The following is a 26,914-nucleotide window of genomic DNA, read 5'->3' as shown; positions in this document are numbered from 1 at the left end:
TTTAACTAGTGTTTAACCATTGTTTAACCAGTGTTTAACCATTGTGTAACCAGTGTTTAACTAGTGTTTAACCAGTGTGTAACTAGTGTTTAACCATTGTTTAACCAGTGTTTAACCAGTGTTTAACCAGTGTTTACCCACCATTTAACCAGCATTTAACCCGTGTTTAGCCATTGCTTAACCAGTGTTTAAGCAGTGTGTAACTAGTGTTTAACCAGTGTTTAACTAGTGTTTAACCAGTGTGTAACTAGTGTTTAACCAGTGTTTAACTAGTGTTTAACCAGTGTTTAACCAGTGTTTAACCAGTGTTTAACCATTGTTTAAGCAGTATTTAACCAGTGTTTAACCATTGTTTAACCAGCGTGTAACCAGTGTTTAACTAGTGTTTAACCAGTGTTTACCCACCATTTCACCAGCATTTAACCACAGTTTAATTAGTCTTTAATCAGTGTTTAATCAGTCAGTAAAATCTGCAGATCAAAGCTTCACTTTGTGTTTATTGATAAAGTTTCTCTCTCTCTGCCTCTGCAGACCTGGATCTCTCAGCCCTCCTCAAAGGATGGGGGTTGATGGTGTGGCTCTCAGGTCTGGACAGGATCTGCTCTTTCTTGTGATTGTAGAGCTGCTCCAGGATCAGCCCCTGCTGATGCTCCCTGAGAGCCTGAGCTCTCTGCTCGCTGCCAAGCTGCTGCTGCTGCTTCATCTGAGCCTGCAGGTCGGCCCGGTACGCCGCCGCCGCCTGTCTCTGGCTGCAGAGAGAGTGATGTCACACAACAGGAAACAACAACAGCATCATCATCATCAGCATCATCATCATCAGCATCATCAGACGTACCGTCTTCTCTCCTCTTCTTCCTGCAGCTTCACCTCCTCGGCGGCTCCTCTCAGCTCCTCCCTCTTCCTCTGCAGCTCAGCTTGTTTCTGCAGGTTTGCATCCACTGTGCACACACACACACACACACACACACACACACACACACACACACACTGTTCAGGACTGTTCCACCTGAGGAATGAACTGGAACAGATTGTGATGAACTCCTTGTCTTACGTTTGTTCTGGATCTGCAGGCGGCGGGCCTCCATCACCTGGTCCATCAGGCGGTTTCTGGCCTCTCTCTGCAGTCGGTTCTGCTGCTCCCGTTTCATCCACGTCTCCTTCAGCTTCTCCTCCATCAGCCGCTCCGCCTCCTCCTCCTCCGCCCTCTGCCTCTGCAGCTCCTCGGTCAGGTACTGCCGGTACCTCCTCTGCTCCTCCCGCAGCTCCACCTGAACACAAAGCGACACACTTCTGAAAACCTTTCCTCATCTGTTGTAACTGTAGAAATGATTGGATTCTTTTCGCTTCTTATTCCTGAAGAAGAGTTTTCTTCTTGCAGTTTTTGTCATCATGAAAGCCATCACAGGGTTCTTGGTTCTGCACTCTGAGCCTGTTTAACCAGCTGGACCCTGACTGCAGTCCTCCGAGGCCACCTGCTGGTCAGCACTGAGAACTGCAGTCACTGCAGGACTGTGGGAACACAGCTTCTGATCATCTGCCAGTTAACTGATGGTTCCAGCAGTTATTAACAGCTGAACATGAGGAAGAACAAGCTCTTCTTCATCACGTACAGAACCTGCTGTGACCCGGACGCTGATGAACACAGTGAGTGAGCAGAGCTCAGCAGGTTCTGTCAGGATGAGTCAAACACATCCAGTCCTGCATCAGGAAAGTCTTTCATCCTGTATCAGCTGTTTCATGTTGGAGCAGAACCCAGAGATGATTTGAATGATGGATCCAGAATCAGCGCCTCGTCTCCTCCCTGAGACCAGAACTCCATCTGTCCAACATGTTGAAGGAGGTCTCAGTTCCTAAAAGTCTCCTGGAGGAGCTCGGAGGCGGCAGCAGGAGCTGGAGGGAGGAGCTCGGTGGATCTTTGTGGATGTGGAGGCGTTGGGGTGCGTTTACCTTCTTCTGGGCGGCCTCCTGCCTCTCATCTGTCTCCTGTTTGAGCAGCTGCTGCAGGATGCTCATGTCCAGCTGCAGCTCCTCCTGCTGCTCTCGGGCCACTCGCTTCATCTTCAGCCGTAAGCCTCGGTCCAGCTGCCGGCGCCGGTTCTGCTGCTCCTGAAGCTTCAGCTGCTGCTGCCGCTGCTCCTGCAGGAGCTGCGTCTGCGACTGCTGCAGCTGCAACAGAGAGGAGACAGAGCAGAGGTTTCAGTTTGTATCTGCAGCTTTACAGAGAGGAGACAGAGCAGAGGTTTCAGTTTGTATCTGCAGCTTTACAGAGAGGAGACAGAGCAGAGGGTTCAGTTTGTATCTGCAGCTTTACAGAGAGGAGACAGAGCAGAGGTTTCAGTTTGTATCTGCAGCTTTACAGAGAGGAGACAGAGCAGAGGTTTCAGTTTGTATCTGCAGCTTTACAGAGAGGAGACAGAGCAGAGGTTTCAGTTTGTATCTGCAGCTTTACAGGGAGGAGACAGAGCAGAGGTTTCAGTTTGTATCTGCAGCTTTACAGAGAGGAGACAGAGCAGAGGTTTCAGTTTGTATCTGCAGCTTTACAGAGAGGAGACAGAGCAGAGGTTTCAGTTTGTATCTGCAGCTTTACAGGGAGGAGACAGAGCAGAGGGTTCAGTTTGTATCTGCAGCTTTACAGAGAGGAGACAGAGCAGAGGTTTCAGTTTGTATCTGCAGCTTTACAGAGAGGAGACAGAGCAGAGGTTTCAGTTTGTATCTGCAGCTTTACAGAGAGGAGACAGAGCAGAGGTTTCAGTTTGTATCTGCAGCTTTACAGAGAGGAGACAGAGCAGAGGTTTCAGTTTGTATCTGCAGCTTTACAGAGAGGAGACAGAGCAGAGGTTTCAGTTTGTATCTGCAGCTTTACAGGGAGGAGACAGAGCAGAGGTTTCAGTTTGTATCTGCAGCTTTACAGGGAGGAGACAGAGCAGAGGGTTCAGTTTGTATCTGCAGCTGCAACAGAGAGGAGACAGAGCAGAGGTTTCAGTTTGTATCTGCAGCTTTACAGCTCTGCAATGTGAGAATCCAGCTGAATTCAGCAGCTCTGACTGTGAGTCTGACCCCTCAGAGTTCCCTCTGGGTGTTTGTGAGACGGTTTGAGATGTAAACTGATCTACGGTGCTGCAGTGTTGCTGTCTGAGTGTGCTTTAGCTGCAGAGTGAGGAGCAGACCAGAAGCCGGGCCTCCTCCTCTCTCAGCTCCGTCTCCTGCCGCCTCTGCTGCTCGGCCTCTGCCATCTGACTCCTCAGGAACTGCCGCTGCTCGGCGTCTCTCTGCCGCCGCCTCTGGAGGTGCAGACTCTCCTGCTCGTCTTTGGCTTGCCGGTCGGCCTCCCACAGCTGCTGGAACAGCTGCTCCTCCTGCTGCAGCTGCTGCTGCTGCACCTGTCGGGTCCTCACCTGAGCGGCTCGGTCCCGACTCACCTGCTGCTCCCAGCGTCTGCTCTGGACGCTGCGCAGCTCCTCGCACTGCTCCCTGAAAACAGAAGAGAGCGTTTCTGTCAGTTCCAGCTTCATCTTCTCAGTCAGTCATCCTCCAACATGTTTCTGCTGGCTCTGACGCTGCTGCTCCTGTTTCACCCACGTAGGAGACCTTAGAAGGACTCTAAGGCATCAACACGATGTGCAGGAAGCCTTCAGAGCCCATCCGATCTAAGCAGTGTTAAAACTAGGGTTTAACTAGTGTTTAACCAGTGTTTAACTAGTGTTAAAACTACTGTTTAACCAGTGTTTAACCAGTGTTAAAACTAGGGTTTAACCAGTGTTTAACTAGTGTTTAACCAGGGTTTAACTAGCGGTTAACTAGTGGTTAACTAGTGTTAAAACTAGTGTTTAAACAGTGTTAAAACTAGGGTTTAACCAGTGTTAAACTAGTGTTTAACTAGTGTTTAACCAGTATTAAACTAGTGTTTAACCAGTGCTAACCAGTGTTTAACCAGTGTTAAAACTAGTGTTTAACCAGTGTTAAAACTAGGTTTTAACTAGGGTTTAACCAGTGTTTAACTAGTGTTAAAATAGTGTTCAAACTAGTGTTAAAACTAGTGTTTAACATGTGTTTAACTAGTGTTTAACAAGTGTTTAACCAGTGTTAAAACTAGTGTTTAACATGCATTTAACTAGTGTTAAAATAGTGTTTAACTAGTGTTTAACCAGGGTTTAACTAGCGGTTAACTAGTGGTTAACTAGTGTTAAAACTAGTGTTTAAACAGTGTTAAAACTTGTGTTTAACCAGTGTTAAAACTAGGGTTTAACTAGTGTTTAACCAGTGTTAAAACTAGGGTTTAACTAGTGTTTAACTAGTGTTTAACTAGTGTTTAACCAGTGTTTAACCAGTGTTAAAACTAGTGTTTAACCAGTGTTAAAACTAGGGTTTAACTAGGGTTTAACCAGTGTTTAACTAGTGTTAAAATAGTGTTCAAACTAGTGTTAAAACTAGTGTTTAACATGTGTTTAACTAGTGTTTAACAAGTGTTTAACCAGTGTTAAAACTAGTGTTTAACATGCATTTAACTAGTGTTAAAATAGTGTTTAACTAGTGTTAACATAGTGTTCAAACTAGTGTTTAACTAGTGTTCAAACTAGTGTTTAACCAGTTTTTAACTAGTGTTAAAATAGTGTTTAACTAGTGTTTAACCAGGGTTTAACTAGTGGTTAAATAGTGTTAAAACTAGTGTTTAACCAGTGTTTAACTACTGTTAAAACTAGTGTTTAACTAGTGTTTAACCAGTGTTAAAACTAGTGTTTAACCAGTGTTAAAACTAGTGTTTAACCAGTGCTAACCAGTGTTTAACTAATGTTTAACCAGTGCTAACCAGTGTTTAACTAATGTTTAACTAGTGTTTAACCAGGGTTTAACTAGCGGTTAACTAGTGGTTAACTAGTGTTAAAACTAGTGTTTAACCAGTGTTAAAACTAGTGTTTAACGAGTGTTAAAACTAGGGTTTAACCAGTGCTAACCAGTGTTTAGCTAGTGTTTAACCAGTGCTAACCAGTGTTTGACTAGTGTTTAACCAGTGTTAAAACTAGGGTTTAACTAGTGTTTAACCAGTGTTTAACCAGTGTTAAAACTAGTGTTTAACCAGCGTTAAAACTAGGGTTTAACTAGTGTTTAACCAGTGTTAAAACTAGGGTTTAACTAGTGTTTAACCAGTGTTAAAACTAGTGTTTAACCAGTGTTAAAACTAGGTTTTAACTAGGGTTTAACCAGTGTTTAACTAGTGTTAAAATAGTGTTCAAACTAGTGTTAAAACTAGTGTTTAACATGTGTTTAACATGTGTTTAACTAGTGTTTAACCTGTGTTTAACCAGTGTTAAAACTAGTGTTTAACATGCATTTAACTAGTGTTTAACTAGTGTTAACATAGTGTTCAAACTAGTGTTTAACTAGGGTTTAACTAGTGTTAAAATAGTGTTTAACTAGTGTTAATATAGTGTTCAAACTAGTGTTTAACTAGTGTTTAACCAGTGTTTAACTAGTGTTAAAATAGTGTTTAACTAGTGTTAACATGGTGTTCAAACTAGTGTTTAACCAGGGTTTAACTAGTGGTTAAATAGTGTTAAAACTAGTGTTTAACCAGTGTTTAACCAGTGTTAAACTACTGTTAAAACTAGTGTTTAACTAGTGTTTAACCAGTGTTAAAACTAGGGTTTAACTAGGGTTTAACCAGTGTTAAAACTAGTGTTTAACAAGTGCTAACCAGTGTTTAACTAGTGTTTAACCAGTGTTAAAACTAGTGTTTAACCATAGCTAACCAGTGTTTAACTAGGGTTTAACTAGTGTTTAACCAGTGTTAAAACTTGTGATAAAACTAGTGTTAAAACTAGTGTTTAACATATGTTTAACTAGTCTTTAACCAGTGTTAAAACTAGTGTTTAACTAGTGTTAAAATAATGTTTAACTAGTGTTAACATAGTGTTCAAACTAGTGTTTAACTAGTGTTTAACCAGTGTTTAACTGGTGTTAACATAGTGTTCAAACTAGTGTTTAACTAGTGTTTAACCAGTATTTAACTAGTGTTTAACTATTGTTAAAATAGTGTTTAACCAGTGTTTAACCAGTGTTTAACTAGTGTTTAACCAGTGTTTAACTAGTGTTAACATAATGTTCAAACTAGTGTTTAACCAGTATTTAACTAGTGTTTAACCAGTGTTTAACTAGTGTTAACCAGTGTTAAACTAGTGTTTAACCAGTGTTAAACTAGTTTTTAACCAGTGTTAAAACTAGTGTTTAACATGCGTTTAACTAGTGTTTAACTAGTGTTAAAATAGTGTTTAACCAGTGTTAAAATAGTGTTCAAACCAGTGTATAACTAGTGTTTAACCAGTGTTTAACGGAGAAAAGGAGGCTGACAGAACAGAACAGTGTGAACATCAGTGTTCAGATCTGTCAGTCTGGACCTGAACAGCTGCTCCAGCTGCTCTGAGACCAGCTGCTGCCTCTCCTTCTCTCTCCTCTCTCGCAGGACTTTGGCTCTCTCCTTCATCTCTGCTTGTCTCTCCTCCGTCGTTTCCTTCTTCTGCTCCATCTCCTGCAGCAGCCGCTGCTCCTCCTCCTCCAGCAGCTGCCGGAGCCTGAAACAGAAGGAGAGCACAGCTGCAGCAGAACCACACCAGAACCAGAACCACCGCAGCTGCAGCAGAACCACACCAGAACCAGAACCACCACAGCTGCAGCAGAACCACACCAGAACCACCACAGCTGCAGCAGAACCACACCAGAACCACCACAGCTGCAGCAGAACCACACCAGAAGCAGAACCACCACAGCTGCAGCAGAACCACACCAGAACCAGAACTGCAGAGTGAGTCAGGTGAGCAGGAACCTGCGTCGCCGCTCGTGGACGTCGGACTCGTGCTGCTCCAGCGCCGCTCGCACTTTTCTCTGGACGTCTCCTCTCAGGAAGCGCCGCTCGCACCTCTGCAGCCACGAAGACTTGATGTCGCAGCTCCGCACGTCTCTGCCGAACTCCAGGACCTGGTCCCGGGCCGCCTCCCGCCTCTGGGTCTGCAGAATCAGGTGGTCGGCGGGCCTCGGCGGGGGAGACTTGGCTCTCTGTTCCACAGAAACGACAGGAGTTAGTTCCTCTTCCAGGTCCTCCCACAGCTCCTGTTCTGCTCCTGAAACTGATCTGAGGTGCTTTCACTTCACTTCTTTAACTCTGCAGCTTCAGTTTTGGGTGAGGAGGACCTGATTGGTGGAGAACTGAAGCATGAACAGGAAGTAGTTTTTCAGAGCCCCACACGGGGTCTGTGTTGTGGAACTGTCTCAGGACAGGAAGTCCTTTTTATTCCTCCATGTTTCTCAGTTTTTACAGCTTTGGTTCTAAAGATTCAAAATGTCACACAGAACTCTGATCCCGGGTAATGTTCTGCTCAGTAAAACTGCTGCTGCTGGTACTTCTGCTAAGTTCTGACTTCACTCATGAATTTCTACTTTTACTGGTGGAAAAGTTGTGTTCTGCAGCAGTATTTCTAAAAGCTGCAGCACTACATGAAAGTACTTTAAACTGACGTGTTTGTCCTTTAAACAGGAAACTCTCCCACTGCAGCTTTAAGAACCTGAACTACTTTACTCAGCTATATTTGTACTGTTATTTGCTGCAAAGTACTACATGAATGCAGTATTTCTGCTGTTCTAGCTGCTGACAGATGTGTACTTTTACTTCCAGCTGAGTATTTTCTCAGTATTTGCAGCAGAGCACTCTCAGACTGCAGTATTTCTGCTGTTCTAGCTGCTGACAGATGTGTACTTTTACTTCCAGCTGAGTATTTTCTCAGTATTTGCAGCAGAGCACTCTCAGACTGCAGTATTTCTGCTGTTCTAGCTGCTGACAGATGTGTACTTTTACTTCCAGCTGAGTATTTTCTCTGTATTTGCAGCAGAGCACTCTCAGACTGCAGTATTTCTGCTGTTCTAGCTGCTGACAGATGTGTACTTTTACTTCCAGCTGAGTATTTTCTCAGTATTTGCAGCAGAGCACTCTCAGACTGCAGTATTTCTGCTGTTCTAGCTGCTGACAGATGTGTACTTTTACTTCCAGCTGAGTATTTTCTCAGTATTTGCAGCAGAGCACTCTCAGACTGCAGTATTTCTGCTGTTCTAGCTGCTGACAGATGTGTACTTTTACTTCCAGCTGAGTATTTTCTCAGTATTTGCAGCAGAGCACTCTCAGACTGCAGTATTTCTGCTGTTCTAGCTGCTGACAGATGTGTACTTTTACTTCCAGCTGAGTATTTTCTCAGTATTTGCAGCAGAGCACTCTCAGACTGCAGTATTTCTGCTACTGAAGTCGTACATTTACACTGCAGTATGAGATATTCCTGCTGTAACAGAGGACTCGGTACTCTCACCGTGCTACTTTTACTTTCTCGGCAGTATTTCTCACCACGGCCACAGAATGCGGCGTCGGTCCGCTGATCTCGCGACATTTCCGTCCCTTCTCGCTGAGCAGCATGTCCTCAGCTCCGTTTCTTCTCTTCAGTTGCTGAGGTTTGATTTCGGATCGCTGAATCAGACTCAGATCGGTTCAAACTGTCTCTGCTGCAGAAAGCGTTCCGGTTGCCATGGCAGCAGCAAAACACACCGATGCCACGTGACGGTGAACGCTCCGTGCGTCCTACGTCACCCCGTCGCTCCGGGCAGCTGTTGGAGGGCCGTGTTTGGAGGTGAAACGTCCTCGGAGACTCCTGTGAGGTGTTGGTGCTGCCTTCAGCAGCCAGAGACGGTTCGATCATCCTTTGGAGAGAAGTTTTCTGTGGAGGATTTCTGGTTTCTGCTGAAAACAGTCTGAGGAGGTGTTGTTGTCAGTGGAGCTAACAGACCAGGGGCCTCATGTACAAAGGGTCCATACGCACAAAAAAAGTGGCGCGCACATTTTTTCACGTCCATGTATCAGAGCGAAATGACCGTGGAAATGTGCGGCGCCTCGCGCCACCTTCAGGGCTGTCACGCACTATTCTACAGCTGCTGATTCTTTGGCCACACTTAGAGGTGATGATGGGAAACTGTTAGAATAAATAAATGTGAACACAGTTTGTCCTCAGAATAGTGGATATAAAAGCATGCAAAGTGCTGCAGTGATACCATTAAAAACCATTTGCTGCCACATGATGACAGATGGCTCATCAGCCGCTTTGAGGCCAGTCCTCCTGGAGCTGTGCAGAGCTGCGGCGGCGCTGGAGCAACACAGCGAGGTGCCGTGCGCTGCTCGTGCCACAGGTGACGTGCACGCTGGGGTTTAAGCAACCGGGGCATCCAGAGGGAGCTGCCAACCCATTGGGGCTGAGCCAGTCGACCCCGAGCCGAGCCGAGGGGGAGAATTACCTGCATCTCAGCAGGTGTATTAACTTCCCACAATGCAGCTGAACGGCCAACACTGAAGCGCAGTTTGAAGCCAGAGCCGGTTTTCTGAATGTAATCAGAGCTGCACACACAGAGCTATGAGAGCCCATCACACGATGAATTTATATGTCAACAGGAAACATTTTCATTCCATCAATGTTCAGATAACTTTATTGTAGAGTTGTCCTAATATTAGGACAGCTGAGAGTTTCCTCCAAACAGAGAAACCACCTCCTGTTGGATCTGCAGACGACAGATTCATCAGTTTAGTGCTGTGGACACGTTTTACTTTCAGTCTATATTCTGCACTTTGATTTTGAATTCTGTTCTAATGAATGTGGATGAAGTTTCCTGTTTGTGGAAAATAAAGTTTAAAATCTGCTTCATTGCTTCAGAGTAATCAGATCATTAACTTTGGATTCATAGACCAAGCTGTCAGGACAGAAACATCATCAACATCTGGCGTTCGTTTCTAACACAAAGCGTCACGTTTTAGTGTTCCGTCCTCCTTGGTTATCTCCGTTAACCTCAGCGGTTCTGTTTGATAAGGAGTCGGACTCTGAGGTTCTGCGCTGCGCTCACAGTGAACCCAAAGTGCGTCGGTCACACAGCTTTTAGGAAGCTTCTTCATGTTCGGTGAGTGTGTTCTGGTGAGTGCTTCATGAATAAAGACCACTGCAGCACCACGAGATTTATTGAGTGAGACACAGAAGGTTCCTTCAGGCGCTGCCTTCAGAGGAGCTTTAAGCTCTGGGCTGCATCAGGCTGAGTCCCAGCACACTGAGAGCCAGAACCTCCAGCAGAACCTCGGCCGGCCTGTTCCAGCTGCTGCTCAGCTCTGCCAGCGTCTGTTCGTTGGAACAGAGGAGGTCGGCCACCCAGCGGAGCTCCGAGTCTTCCTGCAGGGGGGCGGGCAGCGACTCTGGGAGCTTGGCCCGGCCGTCCTGCTGCAGACCGTCCTGCTGCAGACCGTCCTGCTGCAGACCGTCCACCTGCAGACCGTCCAGCTGCAGACCGTCCACCTGCAGACTGTCCTGCTGCAGACCGTCCTGCTGCAGACCGTCCACCTGCAGACCGTCCTGCTGCAGACCGTCCACCTGCAGACCGTCCAGCTGCAGACCGTCCACCTGCAGACCGTCCTGCTGCAGACCGTCCACCTGCAGAAAGAGACGCAAAAAAAGAAAGACCTGCTTAGGCACCACAGAAGAAGAGCTGCTGAAACACCACAGAAGAAGAGCTGCTGAAACACCACAGAAGAAGAGCTGCTGAAACACCGCAGAAGAAGAGCTGCTGAAACACCACAGAAGAAGAGCTGCTGAAACACCGCAGAAGAAGAGCTGCTGAAACACCGCAGAAGAAGAGCTGCTGAAGCACCACAGAAGAAGAGCTGCTGAAGCACCACAGAAGAAGAGCTGCTGAGGCAACACGGAAGAAGAGCTGCTGAAGCACAACAGAAGAAGAGCTGCTGAAGCACCACAGAAGAAGAGCTGCTGAAACACCACAGAAGAAGAACTGCTGAGGCAACACAGAAGAAGAGCTGCTGAAGCACCACAGAAGAAGAAGAGCTTCTGAGGCACCACAGAAGAAGAAGAGCTGCTGAGGCACCACAGAAGAAGAAGAGCTGCTGAAGCACCACAGAAGAAGAGCTGCTGAAACACCACAGAAGAAGAACTGCTGAGGCAACACAGAAGAAGAGCTGCTGAAGCACCACAGAAGAAGAAGAGCTTCTGAGGCACCACAGAAGAAGAAGAGCTGCTGAGGCACCACAGAAGAAGAAGAGCTGCTGAAGCACCACAGAAGAAGACGAGCTGCCGAGGCACCACAGAAGAAGAAGAGCTGCCACAGGGTGGTGCTTTCATGGTGAAATGTGTTTGTCAGGAGCTCTGCGGAGCAGAGAAGTGTCAGAAATAACCGGAGCAGCTGTTCGGGATCATTTTAGAGCTTTTTGGATCATTCTACCAGACAGACGTGTACAGAGTGTAGAGGCTGTACAGAACCGGGTGTGATCAGGCAGCGTTTGGGTTAAACGGGTCGGACAGGATGCACCAACCAGCTGGCTGAGGACTCTCAGGGTTTCAGGACTGCAGGAGGTCAGAAGTGGCGGCGTTCCGTCCGGCAGAGCTGCACAGACGCCAACACGTTAAAAACGAGCTCCTTCAGCCGAAGAACACCTAGACCCACTGGGTGTGCGACAGACTTACTGTCCATGGCGCTGACCAGCAGGTGAACGGCGTCCTTCGCAGCTGAGGAGATGTTGGAAACATCCAGAAGATCCAGGAAGGAGGAGACGGCGGCGGGTCGCAGGCTCCTGTCCTGCGCTGGTCCAGCTGAGAGGAGCAGGAGGAACAGATGTGAGTTCTGCACTGATGGAGAACGTGTGGAAGCTTCCTGTCTGTGAGCAGCTCTGCAGCTCCTCAGCAGGATGCTGAAATACTGCTCGTACCGTTTCCTCCAGCAGAGTCAGAGCCTCCCGGTTCTGCAGAACCTCTCTGAGTTTATTCAGCAGATGGCGGCGGGTCGACTCGGGCAGCTCGGCCAGCGGCCGCAGAAGTCCTTCCTTCATCTGGATCCCTGCAGGAAGCAGCAGCCATAATGGATCAGAACATCTGAAGCCTGGAACAGGCCCAGCTTTGAAGGTCCAGCTCACCTTCTCTGGCCCGTTGGAGAGCCTCAGAGTCCGTGCTGTCGCAGCTGAGCAGACCTGGGAAGAGACCTGAAGGTTAGATCTGAATATGACGCACATTTACCTTCCTGTGAAATAAAAGACTGTTTTTTCTGGGTTAATGACGCGCTTCATGACCTCTCTCAGGCTCTCTGACGTTCAGACACGCCTCAGATGTTCTGAACGGTCTGATTTCGCAGCCTGTAGCAGCGTCAGATCAGAGGCTCTAACCTGACCTTGAGCCACGAAGGAAACTACAGATTAAAGCTGCTCTAAGAGGGCAGACGGATTATCTGAGAAAACTGAAATGCATTCAAAGAACTTCCTGTTTCAGATGCAGCTGAACCTGGGGGGGGGGGGGGGGGGGGGGGGGGCGTAAAGTAAAATAAAAACTTCTCGGGACGGATGCTCCACAAAGTGCTCATTTTGAAAGTCAGCGAAGGAAACTGGATTCCATCTGGTTCTTCCTCGAATTCATTTTCTTAACTCAGAACACAAACGGCAGCAGTTACTCTGCCTCAGACTCCAGATCAGTTCATCGGTTTCCATAGTAACACACCAGTATGTTTGATGCAGAATTAACAAAGAGACAAAACATGCAAAAACCTACTTTGTTTGTGAGTCCAGGGTTCGTACGAGATATCTAAAAAACCCAAAAAGAGATAAATTACGCTCTAAAACACTCTCAGACGCACAGATTAAACAGTAAATTCTGCTCCTACTCAGCTGCTCATCCTTGAAATTGATCTCGACGAGGCCGTAAGCAAACATGGATTCTTCCGGTACCGTGAAGCTCGTCTCCTCCTGACGGCGGCCCTGATGGAACAAGTCAGATATGCTGGTCAGTAACGCAGGGTCACAGTTTGGCCAGCAGGTGGCGGTATAGGCTCCTCATGGCTGTAAGAAACCAGCGGCCAAGCCAAGAGAAGCAGAACCTTTAAGTTTTGGGCCTCCCTGAATCGGCACATCCCACAGATACTGGCTTTGAGATCTGGAGAGTTTGGAGGCCAACTCGTTTTTGGGTTCTTTCATGAAGCACTTTTGCAGTTTGGCAGATAATTCTGCTGAAAAGTCCCTGTCATCAGGGATCATTAAAGGCAGAACACGAGGTTTTCGGGTTCTTCTTGCCTGCCTCCCGTAGTGCTTCCTGCTCATGTGACACGGACCGGGCCAGCCAAAGAAAACACGACCAGACCACCTTCCTGCATTGCTCCATGGTCCAGTTCAGCCATTATGGGCAGTTTCTGCAGGGGACTGTGTTCTGATGCCTTACTATCAGAACCAGCTTTTTGAGCTGCAGGGGCTCTTCTTTTGGACCAGGAACATTACACAAGAGCAGCAGTTCTGCTGTGACCCAGCTGTTTGGGCGGTTTGGACCCGGTCAGATCCTAACACCTTTTCTCTGTTTCCGACACAACTTTAAAAAACTGGTTTAGATAAAAGTTTAGATAATTAGTTTTAATCAGTTTTTCCTTTATCCTGTCAGAGGTCATTAGCTCCTCCCCCCGGATGATGGAGCCCCTCCCCCCGGATGATGGAGCCCCTCCCCCCTGATGGTGGAGCCCCTCCCCCGGATGATGGAGCCCCTCCCCCCTGATGATGGAGCTCCTCCCCCGGATGATGGAGCTCCTCCTCCTCTGGATGGTGGAGCTCCTCCCCCCGGATGGTGGAGCCCCTCCCCCCTGATGGTGGAGCTCCTCCCCCCGGATGGTGGAGCTCCTCCCCCCGGATGGTGGAGCCCCTCCCCCCTGATGGTGGAGCCCCTCCCCCCTGATGGTGGAGCTCCTCCCCCCGGATGGTGGAGCCCCTCCCCCCTGATAGTGGAGCTCCTCCCCCCGGATGGTGGAGCTCCTCCCCCCGGATGGTGGAGCCCCTCCCCCCTGATAGTGGAGCTCCTCCCCCCTGATGATGGAGCTCCTCCCCCCGGATGGTGGAGCTCCTCCCCCCGGATGGTGGAGCTCCTCCCCCTGGATGGTGGAGCTCCTCCCCCCTGATGGTGGAGCTCCTCCCCCCGGATGATGGAGCTCCTCCCCCCTGATGATGGAGCTCCTCCCCCTGGATGGTGGAGCTCCTCCCCCCGGATGGTGGAGCTCCTCCCCCTGGATGGTGGAGCTCCTCCCCCCTGATGGTGGAGCTCCTCCCCCCTGATGGTGGAGCTCCTCCCCCTATCTCTAAGGCTGAGCCCCGCCCCCCTCTGAAGGAAACTCATTTCAGCCGCTTGTACCCAGGACCTCCTTCTTTGGGTCAGAACCCAGATCTGTGAGCACAGCTCGTGGCAGTTTCTGCAGTTTCTGCAGGTTCTGCAGGTTCTGCAGGTTCTGCAGGTTCTGCAGTTTCTGCAGGTTCTGCAGGTTCACCCACCTTCACAAACAGACTCAGCATTTTCTGACAGGAAGCTGAGATGGAGCCGTCCCTCTTCGCCTTTCGGACCATTTTGACCGGTCCGGTGTTGTAAAGCGTCTGGTGGACGAAGGTGAGTCTGTCATTGTCCTTCAGCCCAAGGTCGGCCACCTTGCCCTTGTTCAGTGGCCTGAGAGACAGGAAGAGTTACGGTGCGTCAGCAGCAGCAAGTTCACACAGAGAAGCTCTACCTGCTCCTCAGGCTCCTGATGACGGCCGTCTTCTTCTTGATGCTGACAGGCAGAACCAGACCGTCCACAGAGTCCGTGTTTGCTGTGATCTTAGCTCCTCCCACCAGCTGCTCTCCCCCCCCCACGGTGCCGCTCCCGCTGGTTTCCACCGAGGTCACGAAATCCTTCACCAGCACCTCCTCCTCGAAGTCTGACAGGAGGGGGGAACATGAGTGAAATGCTGTGGGTGTCAGATCCCACACCTGGGCAGAGCTCCTCCTCCATCAGTGTCAGATTACACACCTGGGGAGAACTCCTCCCCCATCAGTGTCAGATTACACACCTGGGGAGAACTCCTCCCCCATCAGTGTCAGATTACACACCTGGGCAGAGCTCCTCCTCCATCAGTGTCAGATTACACACCTGGGGAGAACTCCTCCTCCATCAGTGTCAGATTACACACCTGGGCAGAGCTCCTCCTCCATCAGTGTCAGATTACACACCTGGGGAGAACTCCTCCTCCATCAGTGTCAGATTACACACCTGGGGAGAACTCCTCCTCCATCAGTGTCAGATTACACACCTGGGGAGAACTCCTCCTCCATCAGTGTCAGATTACACACCTGGGGAGAGCTCCTCCCCCATCAGTGTCAGATTACACACCTGGGGAGAGCTCCTCCCCCATGGTGTCAGATTACACACCTGGGGAGAGCTCCTCCTCCATCAGTGTCAGATTACACACCTGGGGAGAACTCCTCCCCCATCAGTGTCAGATTACACACCTGGGGAGAACTCCTCCCCCATCAGTGTCAGATTACACACCTGGGCAGAGCTCCTCCTCCATCAGTGTCAGATTACACACCTGGGGAGAACTCCTCCTCCATCAGTGTCAGATTACACACCTGGGCAGAGCTCCTCCTCCATCAGTGTCAGATTACACACCTGGGGAGAACTCCTCCTCCATCAGTGTCAGATTACACACCTGGGCAGAGCTCCTCCTCCATCAGTGTCAGATTACACACCTGGGGAGAACTCCTCCTCCATCAGTGTCAGATTACACACCTGGGGAGAACTCCTCCTCCATCAGTGTCAGATTACACACCTGGGGAGAGCTCCTCCCCCATCAGTGTCAGATTACACACCTGGGGAGAGCTCCTCCTCCATCAGTGTCAGATTACACACCTGGGCAGAGCTCCTCCTCCATCAGTGTCAGATTACACACCTGGGGAGAACTCCTCCTCCATCAGTGTCAGATTACACACCTGGGGAGAACTCCTCCCCCATCAGTGTCAGATTACACACCTGGGGAGAGCTCCTCCCCCATCAGTGTCAGATTACACACCTGGGGAGAGCTCCTCCTCCATCAGTGTCAGATTACACACCTGGGCAGAGCTCCTCCTCCATCAGTGTAAGATTACACACCTGGGGAGAGCTCCTCCCCCATCAGTGTCAGATTACACACCTGGGGAGAGCTCCTCCCCCATCAGTGTCAGATTACACACCTGGGCAGAGCTCCTCCTCCATCAGTGTAAGATTACACACCTGGGGAGAGCTCCTCCCCCATCAGTGTCAGATTACACACCTGGGGAGAACTCCTCCATCAGTGTCAGATTACACACCTGGGGAGAGCTCCTCCCCCATCAGTGTCAGATTACACACCTGGGGAGAGCTCCTCCCCCATCAGTGTAAGATTACACACCTGGGGAGAGCTCCTCCCCCATCAGTGTCAGATTACACACCTGGGCAGAGCTCCTCCTCCATCAGTGTAAGATTACACACCTGGGGAGAGCTCCTCCCCCATCAGTGTCAGATTACACACCTGGGGAGAACTCCTCCCCCATCAGTGTCAGATTACACACCTGGGGAGAACTCCTCCCCCATCAGTGTCAGATTACACACCTGGGGAGAGCTCCTCCTCCATCAGTGTCAGATTACACACCTGGGGAGAACTCCTCCTCCATCAGTGTCAGATTACACACCTGGGGAGAGCTCCTCCTCCATCAGTGTCAGATTACACACCTGGGGAGAGCTCCTCCCCCATCAGTGTCAGATTACACACCTGGGGAGAGCTCCTCCTCCATCAGTGTCAGATTACACACCTGGGGAGAACTCCTCCCCCATCAGTGTCAGATTACACACCTGGGGAGAACTCCTCCTCCATCAGTGTCAGATTACACACCTGGGGAGAGCTCCTCCCCCATCAGTGTCAGATTACACACCTGGGCAGAGCTCCTCCTCCATCAGTGTCAGATTACACACCTGGGGAGAACTCCTCCTCCATCAGTGTCAGATTACACACCTGGGCAGAGCTCCTCCCCCATCAGTGTCAGATTACACACCTGGGCAGAGCTCCTCCTCCATCAGTGTCAGATTACACACCTGGGCAGAGCTCCTCCCCCATCAGTGTCAGATTACACACCTGGGCAGAGCTCCTCCTCCATCAGTGTCAGATTACACACCTAGGGAGAGCTCCTCCTCCATCAGTGTCAGATTACACACCTGGGCAGAGCTCCTCCCCCATCAGTGTCAGATTACACACCTGGGCAGAGCTCCTCCCCCATCAGTGTCAGATTACACACCTGGGGAGAGCTCCTCCCCCATCAGTGTCAGATTACACACCTGGGGAGAGCTCCTCCTCCATCAGTGTCAGATTACACACCTGGGGAGAGCTCCTCCTCCATCAGTGTCAGATTACACACCTGGGCAGAGCTCCTCCCCCATCAGTGTCAGATTACACACCTGGGCAGAGCTCCTCCCCCATCAGTGTCAGATTACACACCTGGGGAGAGCTCCTCCCCCATCAGTGTCAGATTACACACCTGGGGAGAGCTCCTCCTCCATCAGTGTCAGATTACACACCTGGGGAGAACTCCTCCCCCATCAGTGTCAGATTACACACCTGGGGAGAACTCCTCCTCCATCAGTGTCAGATTACACACCTGGGGAGAGCTCCTCCTCCATCAGTGTCAGATTACACACCTGGGGAGAACTCCTCCTCCATCAGTGTCAGATTACACACCTGGGGAGAGCTCCTCCCCCATCAGTGTCAGATTACACACCTGGGGAGAACTCCTCCCCCATCAGTGTCAGATTACACACCTGGGCAGAGCTCCTCCTCCATCAGCTCGGGCAGCTTGCACAGCAGCGTCCGGTACTTTGGAAGCTGCCAGAATCTCCCGTCTCTGACTCTGACCAGAGTCAGAAGGTCCAATTTTTTATTCAAGTCGTGGTTTGGGATGAGATTCTCCTGAGCTCCCACATTTCTAACGATTGCTTTGGCTTCAGCTGCAAACATCTTCTGTGGACACAAAGTTTACAGTTTTCCCTTCATGTAGGTTTGACCACTTTGGTTTCCACATTCAGACCAATTATGTTGTGTTTGGTGGGATTATTCTCAGTTAAATGTACTCCTTCCTCATTAAACCTGTTTTATGAGAGGCAGAGCTGCTATAATAAACAGTTTATCAGAACTTATCTAAGTTTGTGATGGTGCTTGGGTGATGCTTCGGTGCCTGTTTACACAAATCGAGCCGAACGCCTTGTTATCAGCTTGTATTGCTAATGGCAGCTAGCCTGATCTGACCCTAATCCACACAGTTTCTCATCTTCCAACTGAACCAACACCAAGCTGAGAGTGCTGTTCTCCCCGGTTTGACTCCGGGCCTCTGACCATAGACCCTGAAACACCCTGATGAAGGTCTTAGATAAAGGATCCATCTCTGTCAGATCAGTGCACCTGATGGCGCTGGATCTGTAATTATGCTGTGCATCGCTGTCCAAATCTGACGACATTTAGGAGCAGAAAAACCAACATTTTGAGTTTGAACGTTCAGAATGAAGAGATCTTTGTTTTCTACCATCACACCTCTTTCTGTTTGGGAAACAGAAGATCGGAGCCAGGATGGGTGGAGGTGGATGGTGTCAGTATGAGGATGAGACCAGACACACAACAGCCTCCACTTCTTTCCTCTCTCCTGTGAATGGTTAGTTTCTGTTTCTGTATTTATCAGACGCTTTTACCCAAAGAGACTTACAGATGAAGATATAACAGCTTTATAAAAAGCTAACAATAAGCTAACAATAAGCTAACAATAAGCTAACAATAAGCTCCATAGAAGGAACCCAGGAGTCCGACTCTGTCAGAGGGGACAGAGCAGAGATAGGGTGCAGGCATAGAAGGAAGAGCAGAAAGATAAAGTGCAGAGATAGAGGGGGGAGGGAAGTACAAGGTAAGTGCTGGGATAGGAGATGCTCTCTGAAGAGCTGGGTTTTCAGGAGCTTCCTGAAGATAGACAGGGACGCCCCTGTTCTGGTAGCGCTCGGTAGGTCATTCCACCATCGTGGGACGACACATGAACAGAGTTTGGATTGTCTTAGGCGTGGTGTAGGAGCTGCTAGACGACAATCCTGGGACCAACGGAGGGACCCAGTTGGGACAGAAGCCTTTGCAAGAGCATTCAAGTAGATGGAGCCGTTCCATTAAGCTCTTTGTAGCTAACATCAGGGACTTGGACCTGCTGTTAGTTAGTGAGTGTAGAAAAGTACAGGTGGATGCAGGTTTCACACTCATGGGTTCCTGTCATGTGACCTGGACCGATGGCCACAGACTCAGACTGGCTGCCGCCCTCCTCCTCCTCAGGGGTTCGGCTCCTTATCCTCCCTTTCTCTCCGCCCTCCTCATCGATAGCAGTGCAGCTCTGCTCTTCTCCACAGTTTCCCAGCTGCTCTGCAACATCTAGCTGCCCCGGTACAGACTCTGGTTTTACACATTCTGCAGCTTCCACCTCCAACCTGAAGCCTTTCTTTCACAGCCGCTCTGCTCCACCTTTACACCGGACTGATTATCACTGAGATGCTAAAAAAAGACAAAGGCCCAAACAAGTGGACACAGAAGAAGTCACCTTCATGTTGAAACATCCTGCTTTATGTCTGATACACTGATTCTGGAGCCTTAAAAAGCTCATCTGATGGGAGAAGTCCGTGTTTAAGTCAGAGGAGGTGTTATCTGCAGGTTCAGAAACAGAAATCACAGACTGGCCTCTAATCTTACCCGGAAAAGATGCTTTATCTCACACCTTTTCAGCTTTCACTGAATCTGTTTGGTTTCTACGAGGAAACAGGAGGAGACACAATCTCCCCAGAGCTGAACAAAGAAAGTTTCACATGTTAGTGTCAGATAAACTGATGCATTCTGTTTGCTTCAGGGAGGCAATACTACTGCGCCACAAACACCCAACAACAGCTTTAAATCTGAGACTTCTGCAGCAGTAAACCCAGAAAATACCTGGCTCTCTGACGGTTTCAGGTCCTTATACACAGCAGCTTCACCAGTGACGATGGAGACTGAAAGATGAAAGATTTCCTGCAGCACAGCTGTGTTTCCTGGTTCTGCAGCAGAGTCTGACTCAGGCACGGTCTGTCGATGCTGCATGAAGCAGCGACCACACAGGAAACTACAGCTCATATATGTGTCAGAAAATCTGGAAACATGTGTCTCTTAGATCATCTTCAGTTTTTCTCTGCCTCTGCAGAGGATGATAAAACACTCCCCTGAACCACAGTCTAAAGCTTTTAAACTTATATCTCTTTAATGTGGCCTATAAACCTGTAATCGTACACAGTGTGGTTTGAGCTGGTATCGGCTGAGAAAGGGTTTTTTTTCCCCTTGTCCTGTTCAGCTTCATGGCAGCAGAATTGTAGTCTGAATACCTTTGATGCCAAACAGATTTGCTTTGCCAAGGGAAGTTTTATAAATGTAAAGCTCCCCTTGATGCCCATTTATTTATTTCTGTTTACAATATATGACATGTAATAGAACTGAACCGGACCGGGGGACAAGGAAAGAAGAAGAGGAAAGAAGAGGAAACAGAACAAAAATAGAAACAAAAACCAGACAACCAGCTGCTACACCTGTAAAAACAAAACAGACAACAATCCATGGCCTCTGAGGGGAATCCAGCCTTAGCGCCACCAGGAGCACCTGAAAGCAGACAAGCAGAGAAAAAACAAACACACAAACAAACAAAAACAAACAAAAATAAACACACATCCAAATAAACAAAAACAAACAAATAAACAAACAAACTCACAAACAAACGAAAACAAACAAATAAACAAACACACAAACAAACAAACGAAAACAAGCACAAGAAGCGGTAATCACATACAACACAGCTGTGGATATAGATGACCTGAGACGACATGATAATACATCAACTGCTTAGCGAGCTACTGGACTAATGAATGTGTGTGAGAACATGCAACACCCATGGCACAGGACCTACATGATAACCGTGCTTAGTTATGAGTGTATAAGTGTACAGAGCCACAATCCACAGCCCCCCCCCCAGCAATCAGAAGCAGGCAGAGAGGGCCACAAGACCCAGGCCACCAGCAGCCCCCACAGAACCCAGGAAGCCCACCGCAGGGAAACCAGGCATCCACCCAGAAGACTGCAGAGGGAGCCCCCGGACAGAGCCCCATAAGCATAGGGCAGAGGCCCCATAAGCATAGGACAGAGGCCCCCATAAGCATAGGGCAGAGGCCCCCATAAGCATAGGGCAGAGGCCCCATAAGCATAGGGCAGAGCCCCCATAAGCATAGGACAGAGGCCCCATAAGCATAGGGCAGAGCCCCCCATAAGCATAGGGCAGAGCCCCCATAAGCATAGGGCAGAGGCCCCATAAGCATAGGACAGAGGCCCCATAAGCATAGGGCAGAGGCCCCATAAGCATAGGGCAGAGGCCCCATAAGCATAGGACAGAGGCCCCATAAGCATAGGGCAGAGCCCCCATAAGCATAGGACAGAGCCCCCATAAGCATAGGACAGAGCCCCCATAAGCATAGTGCAGAGGCCCCCATAAGCATAGGGCAGAGGCCCCCATAAGGATAGGGCAGAGGCCCCCATAAGCATAGGGCAGAGCCCCCCATAAGCATAGGGCAGAGCCCCCATAGGGCAGAGCCCCCCATAAGCATAGGACAGAGCCCCCATAAGCATAGGACAGAGCCCTCATAGGGCAGAGCCCCCCATAAGCATAGGACAGAGCCCCCATAAGCATAGGACAGAGCCCCCATAAGCATAGTGCAGAGGCCCCATAAGCATAGGGCAGAGCCCCCCATAAGCATAGGGCAGAGCCCCCATAGGGCAGAGCCCCCCATAAGCATAGGGCAGAGCCCCCCATAAGCATAGGGCAGAGCCCCCATAGGGCAGAGCCCCCCATAAGCATAGGACAGAGCCCCCATAAGCATAGTGCAGAGGCCCCCATAAGCATAGGGCAGAGCCCCCCATAAGCATAGGGCAGAGCCCCCCATAAGCATAGGACAGAGGCCCCATAAGCATAGGGCAGAGGCCCCCATAAGCATAGGGCAGAGCCCCCCATAAGCATAGGGCAGAGCCCCCCATAACCATAGGGCAGAGCCCCCCATAAGCATAGGACAGAGCCCCCATAAGCATAGTGCAGAGGCCCCCATAAGCATAGGGCAGAGGCCCCATAAGCATAGGGCAGAGCCCCCCATAAGCATAGGGCAGAGCCCCCCATAAGCATAGGACAGAGGCCCCATAAGCATAGGGCAGAGCCCCCATAAGCATAGGGCAGAGGCCCCATAAGCATAGGACAGAGCCCCCATAAGCATAGTGCAGAGGCCCCATAAGCATAGGACAGAGGCCCCCATAAGCATAGGACAGAGGCCCCATAAGCATAGGGCAGAGCCCCCATAAGCATAGGGCAGAGGCCCCATAAGCATAGGACAGAGGCCCCATAAGCATTGGGCAGAGGCCCCATAAGCATAGGGCAGAGCCCCCATAAGCATAGGACAGAGGCCCCATAAGCATAGGGCAGAGCCCCCATAAGCATAGGGCAGAGGCCCCATAAGCATAGGGCAGAGGCCCCCATAAGCATAGGGCAGAGCCCCCATAAGCATAGGACAGAGGCCCCATAAGCATAGGGCAGAGGCCCCATAAGCATAGGACAGAGCCCCCATAAGCATAGGGCAGAGCCCCCATAAGCATAGGGCAGAGGCCCCATAAGCATAGGACAGAGGCCCCCATAAGCATAGGGCAGAGCCCCCATAAGCATAGTGCAGAGGCCCCATAAGCATAGGACAGAGGCCCCCATAAGCATAGGACAGAGCCCCCCATAAGCATAGGACAGAGGCCCCATAAGCATAGGGCAGAGCCCCCATAAGCATAGGGCAGAGGCCCCATAAGCATAGGGCAGAGCCCCCCATAAGCATAGGACAGAGGCCCCATAAGCATAGGACAGAGGCCCCATAAGCATAGGACAGAGGCCCCATAAGCATAGGGCAGAGGCCCCATAAGCATAGGACAGAGGCCCCATAAGCATAGGACAGAGCCCCCATAAGCATAGGGCAGAGGCCCCATAAGCATAGGGCAGAGGCCCCATAAGCATAGGGCAGAGGCCCCATAAGCATAGGACAGAGGCCCCATAAGCATAGGACAGAGGCCCCATAAGCATAGGGCAGAGGCCCCATAAGCATAGGGCAGAGGCCCCATAAGCATAGGACAGAGGCCCCATAAGCATAGGACAGAGGCCCCATAAGCATTGGGCAGAGGCCCCATAAGCATAGGGCAGAGGCCCCATAAGCATAGGGCAGAGGCCCCATAAGCATAGGACAGAGCCCCCATAAGCATAGTGCAGAGGCCCCATAAGCATAGGGCAGAGCCCCCCATAAGCATAGGGCAGAGCCCCCATAGGGCAGAGCCTCCCATAAGCATAGGACAGAGGCCCCCATAAGCATAGGGCAGAGCCCCCCATAAGCATAGGGCAGAGCCCCCCATAAGCATAGGACAGAGGCCCCATAAGCATAGGGCAGAGGCCCCATAAGCATAGGGCAGAGCCCCCCATAAGCATAGGGCAGAGCCCCCCATAACCATAGGGCAGAGCCCCCCATAAGCATAGGGCAGAGCCCCCCATAAGCATAGGGCAGAGGCCCCATAAGCATAGGGCAGAGCCCCCCATAAGCATAGGGCAGAGCCCCCCATAACCATAGGGCAGAGCCCCCCATAAGCATAGGACAGAGCCCCCATAAGCATAGTGCAGAGGCCCCCATAAGCATAGGGCAGAGCCCCCCATAAGCATAGGACAGAGGCCCCATAAGCATAGGACAGAGGCCCCATAAGCATAGGACAGAGGCCCCATAAGCATAGGGCAGAGGCCCCATAAGCATAGTGCAGAGGCCCCATAAGCATAGGGCAGAGCCCCCCATAAGCATAGGGCAGAGCCCCCCATAAGCATAGGACAGAGGCCCCATAAGCATAGGACAGAGGCCCCATAAGCATAGGGCAGAGGCCCCATAAGCATAGTGCAGAGGCCCCATAAGCATAGGGCAGAGGCCCCATAAGCATAGGACAGAGGCCCCATAAGCATAGGGCAGAGCCCCCCATAAGCATAGGGCAGAGCCCCCCATAAGCATAGGGCAGAGCCCCCCATAAGCATAGGACAGAGGCCCCATAAGCATAGGACAGAGGCCCCATAAGCATAGGACAGAGGCCCCATAAGCATAGGGCAGAGGCCCCATAAGCATAGTGCAGAGGCCCCATAAGCATAGGACAGAGGCCCCCATAAGCATAGGACAGAGGCCCCATAAGCATAGGGCAGAGGCCCCATAAGCATAGGACAGAGGCCCCATAAGCATAGGGCAGAGCCCCCATAGGGCAGAGCCCCCCATAAGCATAGGGCAGAGGCCCCATAAGCATAGGACAGAGCCCCCATAAGCATAGGGCAGAGCCCCCATAGGGCAGAGGCCCCATAAGCATAGGGCAGAGCCCCCATAAGCATAGGGCAGAGCCCCCATAGGGCAGAGCCCCCCATAAGCATAGGGCAGAGGCCCCATAAGCATAGGGCAGAGCCCCCATAAGCATAGGGCAGAGCCCCCATAGGGCAGAGCCCCCATAAGCATAGGGCAGAGCCCCCCATAAGCATAGGGCAGAGCCCCCATAGGGCAGAGCCCCCATAAGCATAGGGCAGAGCCCCCATAAGCATAGGGCAGAGCCCCCCGGGAGCCAGGGGCAACAGCCCACCGACCCCGCCAGGCCCCGGCTGAGAAAGTTAAAGCAAACTATTTCAAAAGTCTGAGCTGTTTTTTCCCTTTTTAAAAACACCAGCCGACATCTGGATTTTAAGTTGAATGTGAAGCGTTCAATCAGCAGCAGTCAGAGGCGTTCATCGATGGGAATGTAGCCCAAACATTTACCTGAACTCCTGAACATTTCACATCTCGTCCTGTGATGCAGCTTTCAGATCAAACTGTTTAGACCGGATCAGTGAGACAGTCTGAGGAGCTGTGGAGGAGACAGATGCTGAGCCACTGAGCTGCTGTTCCTCCTCCTAACTGATGATTTCTGGACTCTCAGAACAGATGAAACTGACAGATTTAAACACCAGTTCTCTGCCATCCTGAAGAATCAGGATCTGATTAAAGACATTTTACTGATTCTTCCTGACGTTCATTTCACTGATTTTCTGCTGTTTTTATGCGGATAAAATGACAGAAAAACATGAAAAAGATCAGAAGTTGGAGCAGCTTTGTTCATAGTTGTGTTCATGAGTTCAGAAAAGGATCAAAAAGGAAAAAAGACAAATGTGGAAATGTGTTGAGAATCCAATGATGACGAGACGTTGCCACGCAGTGATGTCATCAGTGATGTCACCACATGCAACTCAACTTTACCCCCTTCACAGACTTTGGGTCTCTGGCTGTCTCTAAAGTGCAGCCTGTTGGAAGCTGCCCCACTTCACGTTTGATATTCGTTATTTTCAGGTCATTTCTTGTGTTTTCAGGTCACATTTTTCCGTGGCGTTGGGTTTCTGTTTCACTTCACCTCCCCACAGCATTTAGCTTCCAGGTTCAGGTCTTTGCAGAATCCTCACTGACCCTTGAATGTTCACTAATGCTGGGTCTGCCTCGCAGTGCCTTAGTCTTGTTAGTTTTTACAGTCCACAGTTAAACTTTTGAGGCCCTGAGCAGCCTGCTTTAGCTCCTTCCTTCCTGCAGCATCGTTGCTGACAGAATGTTTCTTTAATAAAATCTTGGTGTTTAAAGGGTTCAGATTGTCTCTTCTTCTTATTTGATAACCAACACTGAACATCATCCTCTCTGCTGCCTGACTCTGATCCTCTTTCTTTAAGGTGTTCTTCAACCTTTTGTCTCTAACAGCAGCCAGCTGTCACCTGTTCCATGAAACTGGCTCAGCCGGCCTCTCCGGATCCAACATATTTGTGCTCTTTCTATTTTCAGTTTGCTCTGCGGCTGACGCTCCTTCGTTGGCTCAGAGCCAGTCACACATGAAGCCCCGCCCCTTCTCTGGTTGGTCCTGACCTTTTTATTCTTCTTCTCTGACTCAGTTTAGAGTTTGAGTTCTTTATTTTCCTTCTTTCTCATCATGTTGGTGATTTTCTTTGTTGTAAAGCTGCCTCTGACTGAAACCACCAGCAGCTTGTTTTTATCTCTACATCGGCTCTGACTGGTGGTGCCGGTGAGTCCAAACCCACAGAGAGTGCTGCTGCCCCAACAGGATGTGCTCCTGGGCCAGAACCGCAGAGCACGATTTACAACATCACAGCTCTTTATGGCGTTCTTTGCATTCATCACAGAATGAACTGCAGCCACCGTGTGCTGCAGGGTGACAGAACCAGGTCCAGAGTTCAGGCATCCAGACTTCTGGGATGAGCAGCATCAGAACGACCTCCGCTGGGTCGGGTTCCCTGACATCCACCCATCGAGCATGTGTCCCCGAGGTCATGTGATCAGGTCCCCGAGGTCATGTGATCAGATCCCTGAGGTCATGTGATCAGGAGCCTGATGTCATGTGATCAGGTCCCCGAGGTCATGTGATCAGGTCCCCGAGGTAATGTGATCAGGTCCCTGAGGTCATGTGATCAGGTCCCTGAGGTCATGTGATCAGATCCCCGAGGTCATGTGATCAGGTCCCCGAGGTCATGTGATCAGGAGCCTGAGGTCATGTGATCAGGAGCCTGAGGTCATGTGATCAGCTCCCTGAGGTCATGTGATCAGGTCCCTGAGGTCATGTGATCAGGTCCCCGAGGTCATGTGATCAGCTCCCTGAGGTCATGTGATCAGGTCCCCGAGGTCATGTGATCAGGTCCCCGAGGTCATGTGATCAGGTCCCCGAGGTCATGTGATCAGGAGCCTGAGGTCATGTGATCAGGTCCCCGAGGTCATGTGATCAGGTCCCCGAGGTCATGTGATCAGGAGCCTGAGGTCATGTGATCAGGTCCCCGAGGTCATGTGATCAGGTTCCTGAGGTCATGTGATCAGGTCCCCGAGGTCATGTGATCAGGAGCCTGAGGTCATGTGATCAGGTCCC

General features: G+C 50.1%; 2 protein-coding genes across 2 annotated transcripts; both read right to left on the bottom strand.

Annotated features, from left to right (window-relative positions):
- Window positions 1-460: 460 nt before the first annotated feature.
- On the bottom strand, window positions 461-8,595 carry cfap53 (cilia and flagella associated protein 53). Its single transcript, XM_072371511.1, has 8 exons — window positions 8,381-8,595; window positions 6,818-7,047; window positions 6,393-6,566; window positions 3,168-3,471; window positions 1,948-2,166; window positions 1,052-1,268; window positions 836-938; window positions 461-749 (listed from the first exon to the last, which is right to left on the bottom strand). Exons 1-8 carry the CDS (start codon window positions 8,447-8,449, stop codon window positions 497-499), a joined length of 1,569 nt encoding a protein of 522 aa, XP_072227612.1. The 5' UTR covers window positions 8,450-8,595; the 3' UTR covers window positions 461-496.
- Window positions 8,596-10,075: 1,480 nt separating this feature from the next.
- On the bottom strand, window positions 10,076-26,329 carry LOC140277471 (uncharacterized). The gene is made up of 13 exons (XM_072372505.1): window positions 26,246-26,329; window positions 26,008-26,202; window positions 19,853-19,993; window positions 17,668-17,866; window positions 14,590-14,779; window positions 14,360-14,528; window positions 12,721-12,814; window positions 12,609-12,641; window positions 11,984-12,037; window positions 11,780-11,907; window positions 11,538-11,663; window positions 11,387-11,457; window positions 10,076-10,298 (listed from the first exon to the last, which is right to left on the bottom strand). The coding sequence occupies exons 1-12, from the start codon at window positions 26,327-26,329 to the stop codon at window positions 11,428-11,430; spliced, it is 1,443 nt and encodes a 480-aa protein (XP_072228606.1). The 3' UTR covers window positions 10,076-10,298; window positions 11,387-11,427.
- Between the last annotated feature and the right edge of the window lie 585 nt (window positions 26,330-26,914).

Source organism: Leuresthes tenuis, unplaced genomic scaffold (assembly GCF_036924035.1).
Source record: "Leuresthes tenuis unplaced genomic scaffold, fLeuTen1.0.hap1 SCAF_19, whole genome shotgun sequence".
Classification (NCBI taxonomy): Eukaryota; Metazoa; Chordata; class Actinopteri; order Atheriniformes; family Atherinopsidae; genus Leuresthes; species Leuresthes tenuis.
Note: the sequence above shows the minus strand (reverse complement) of the source record. Positions and strands in the feature narration are given on the sequence as shown.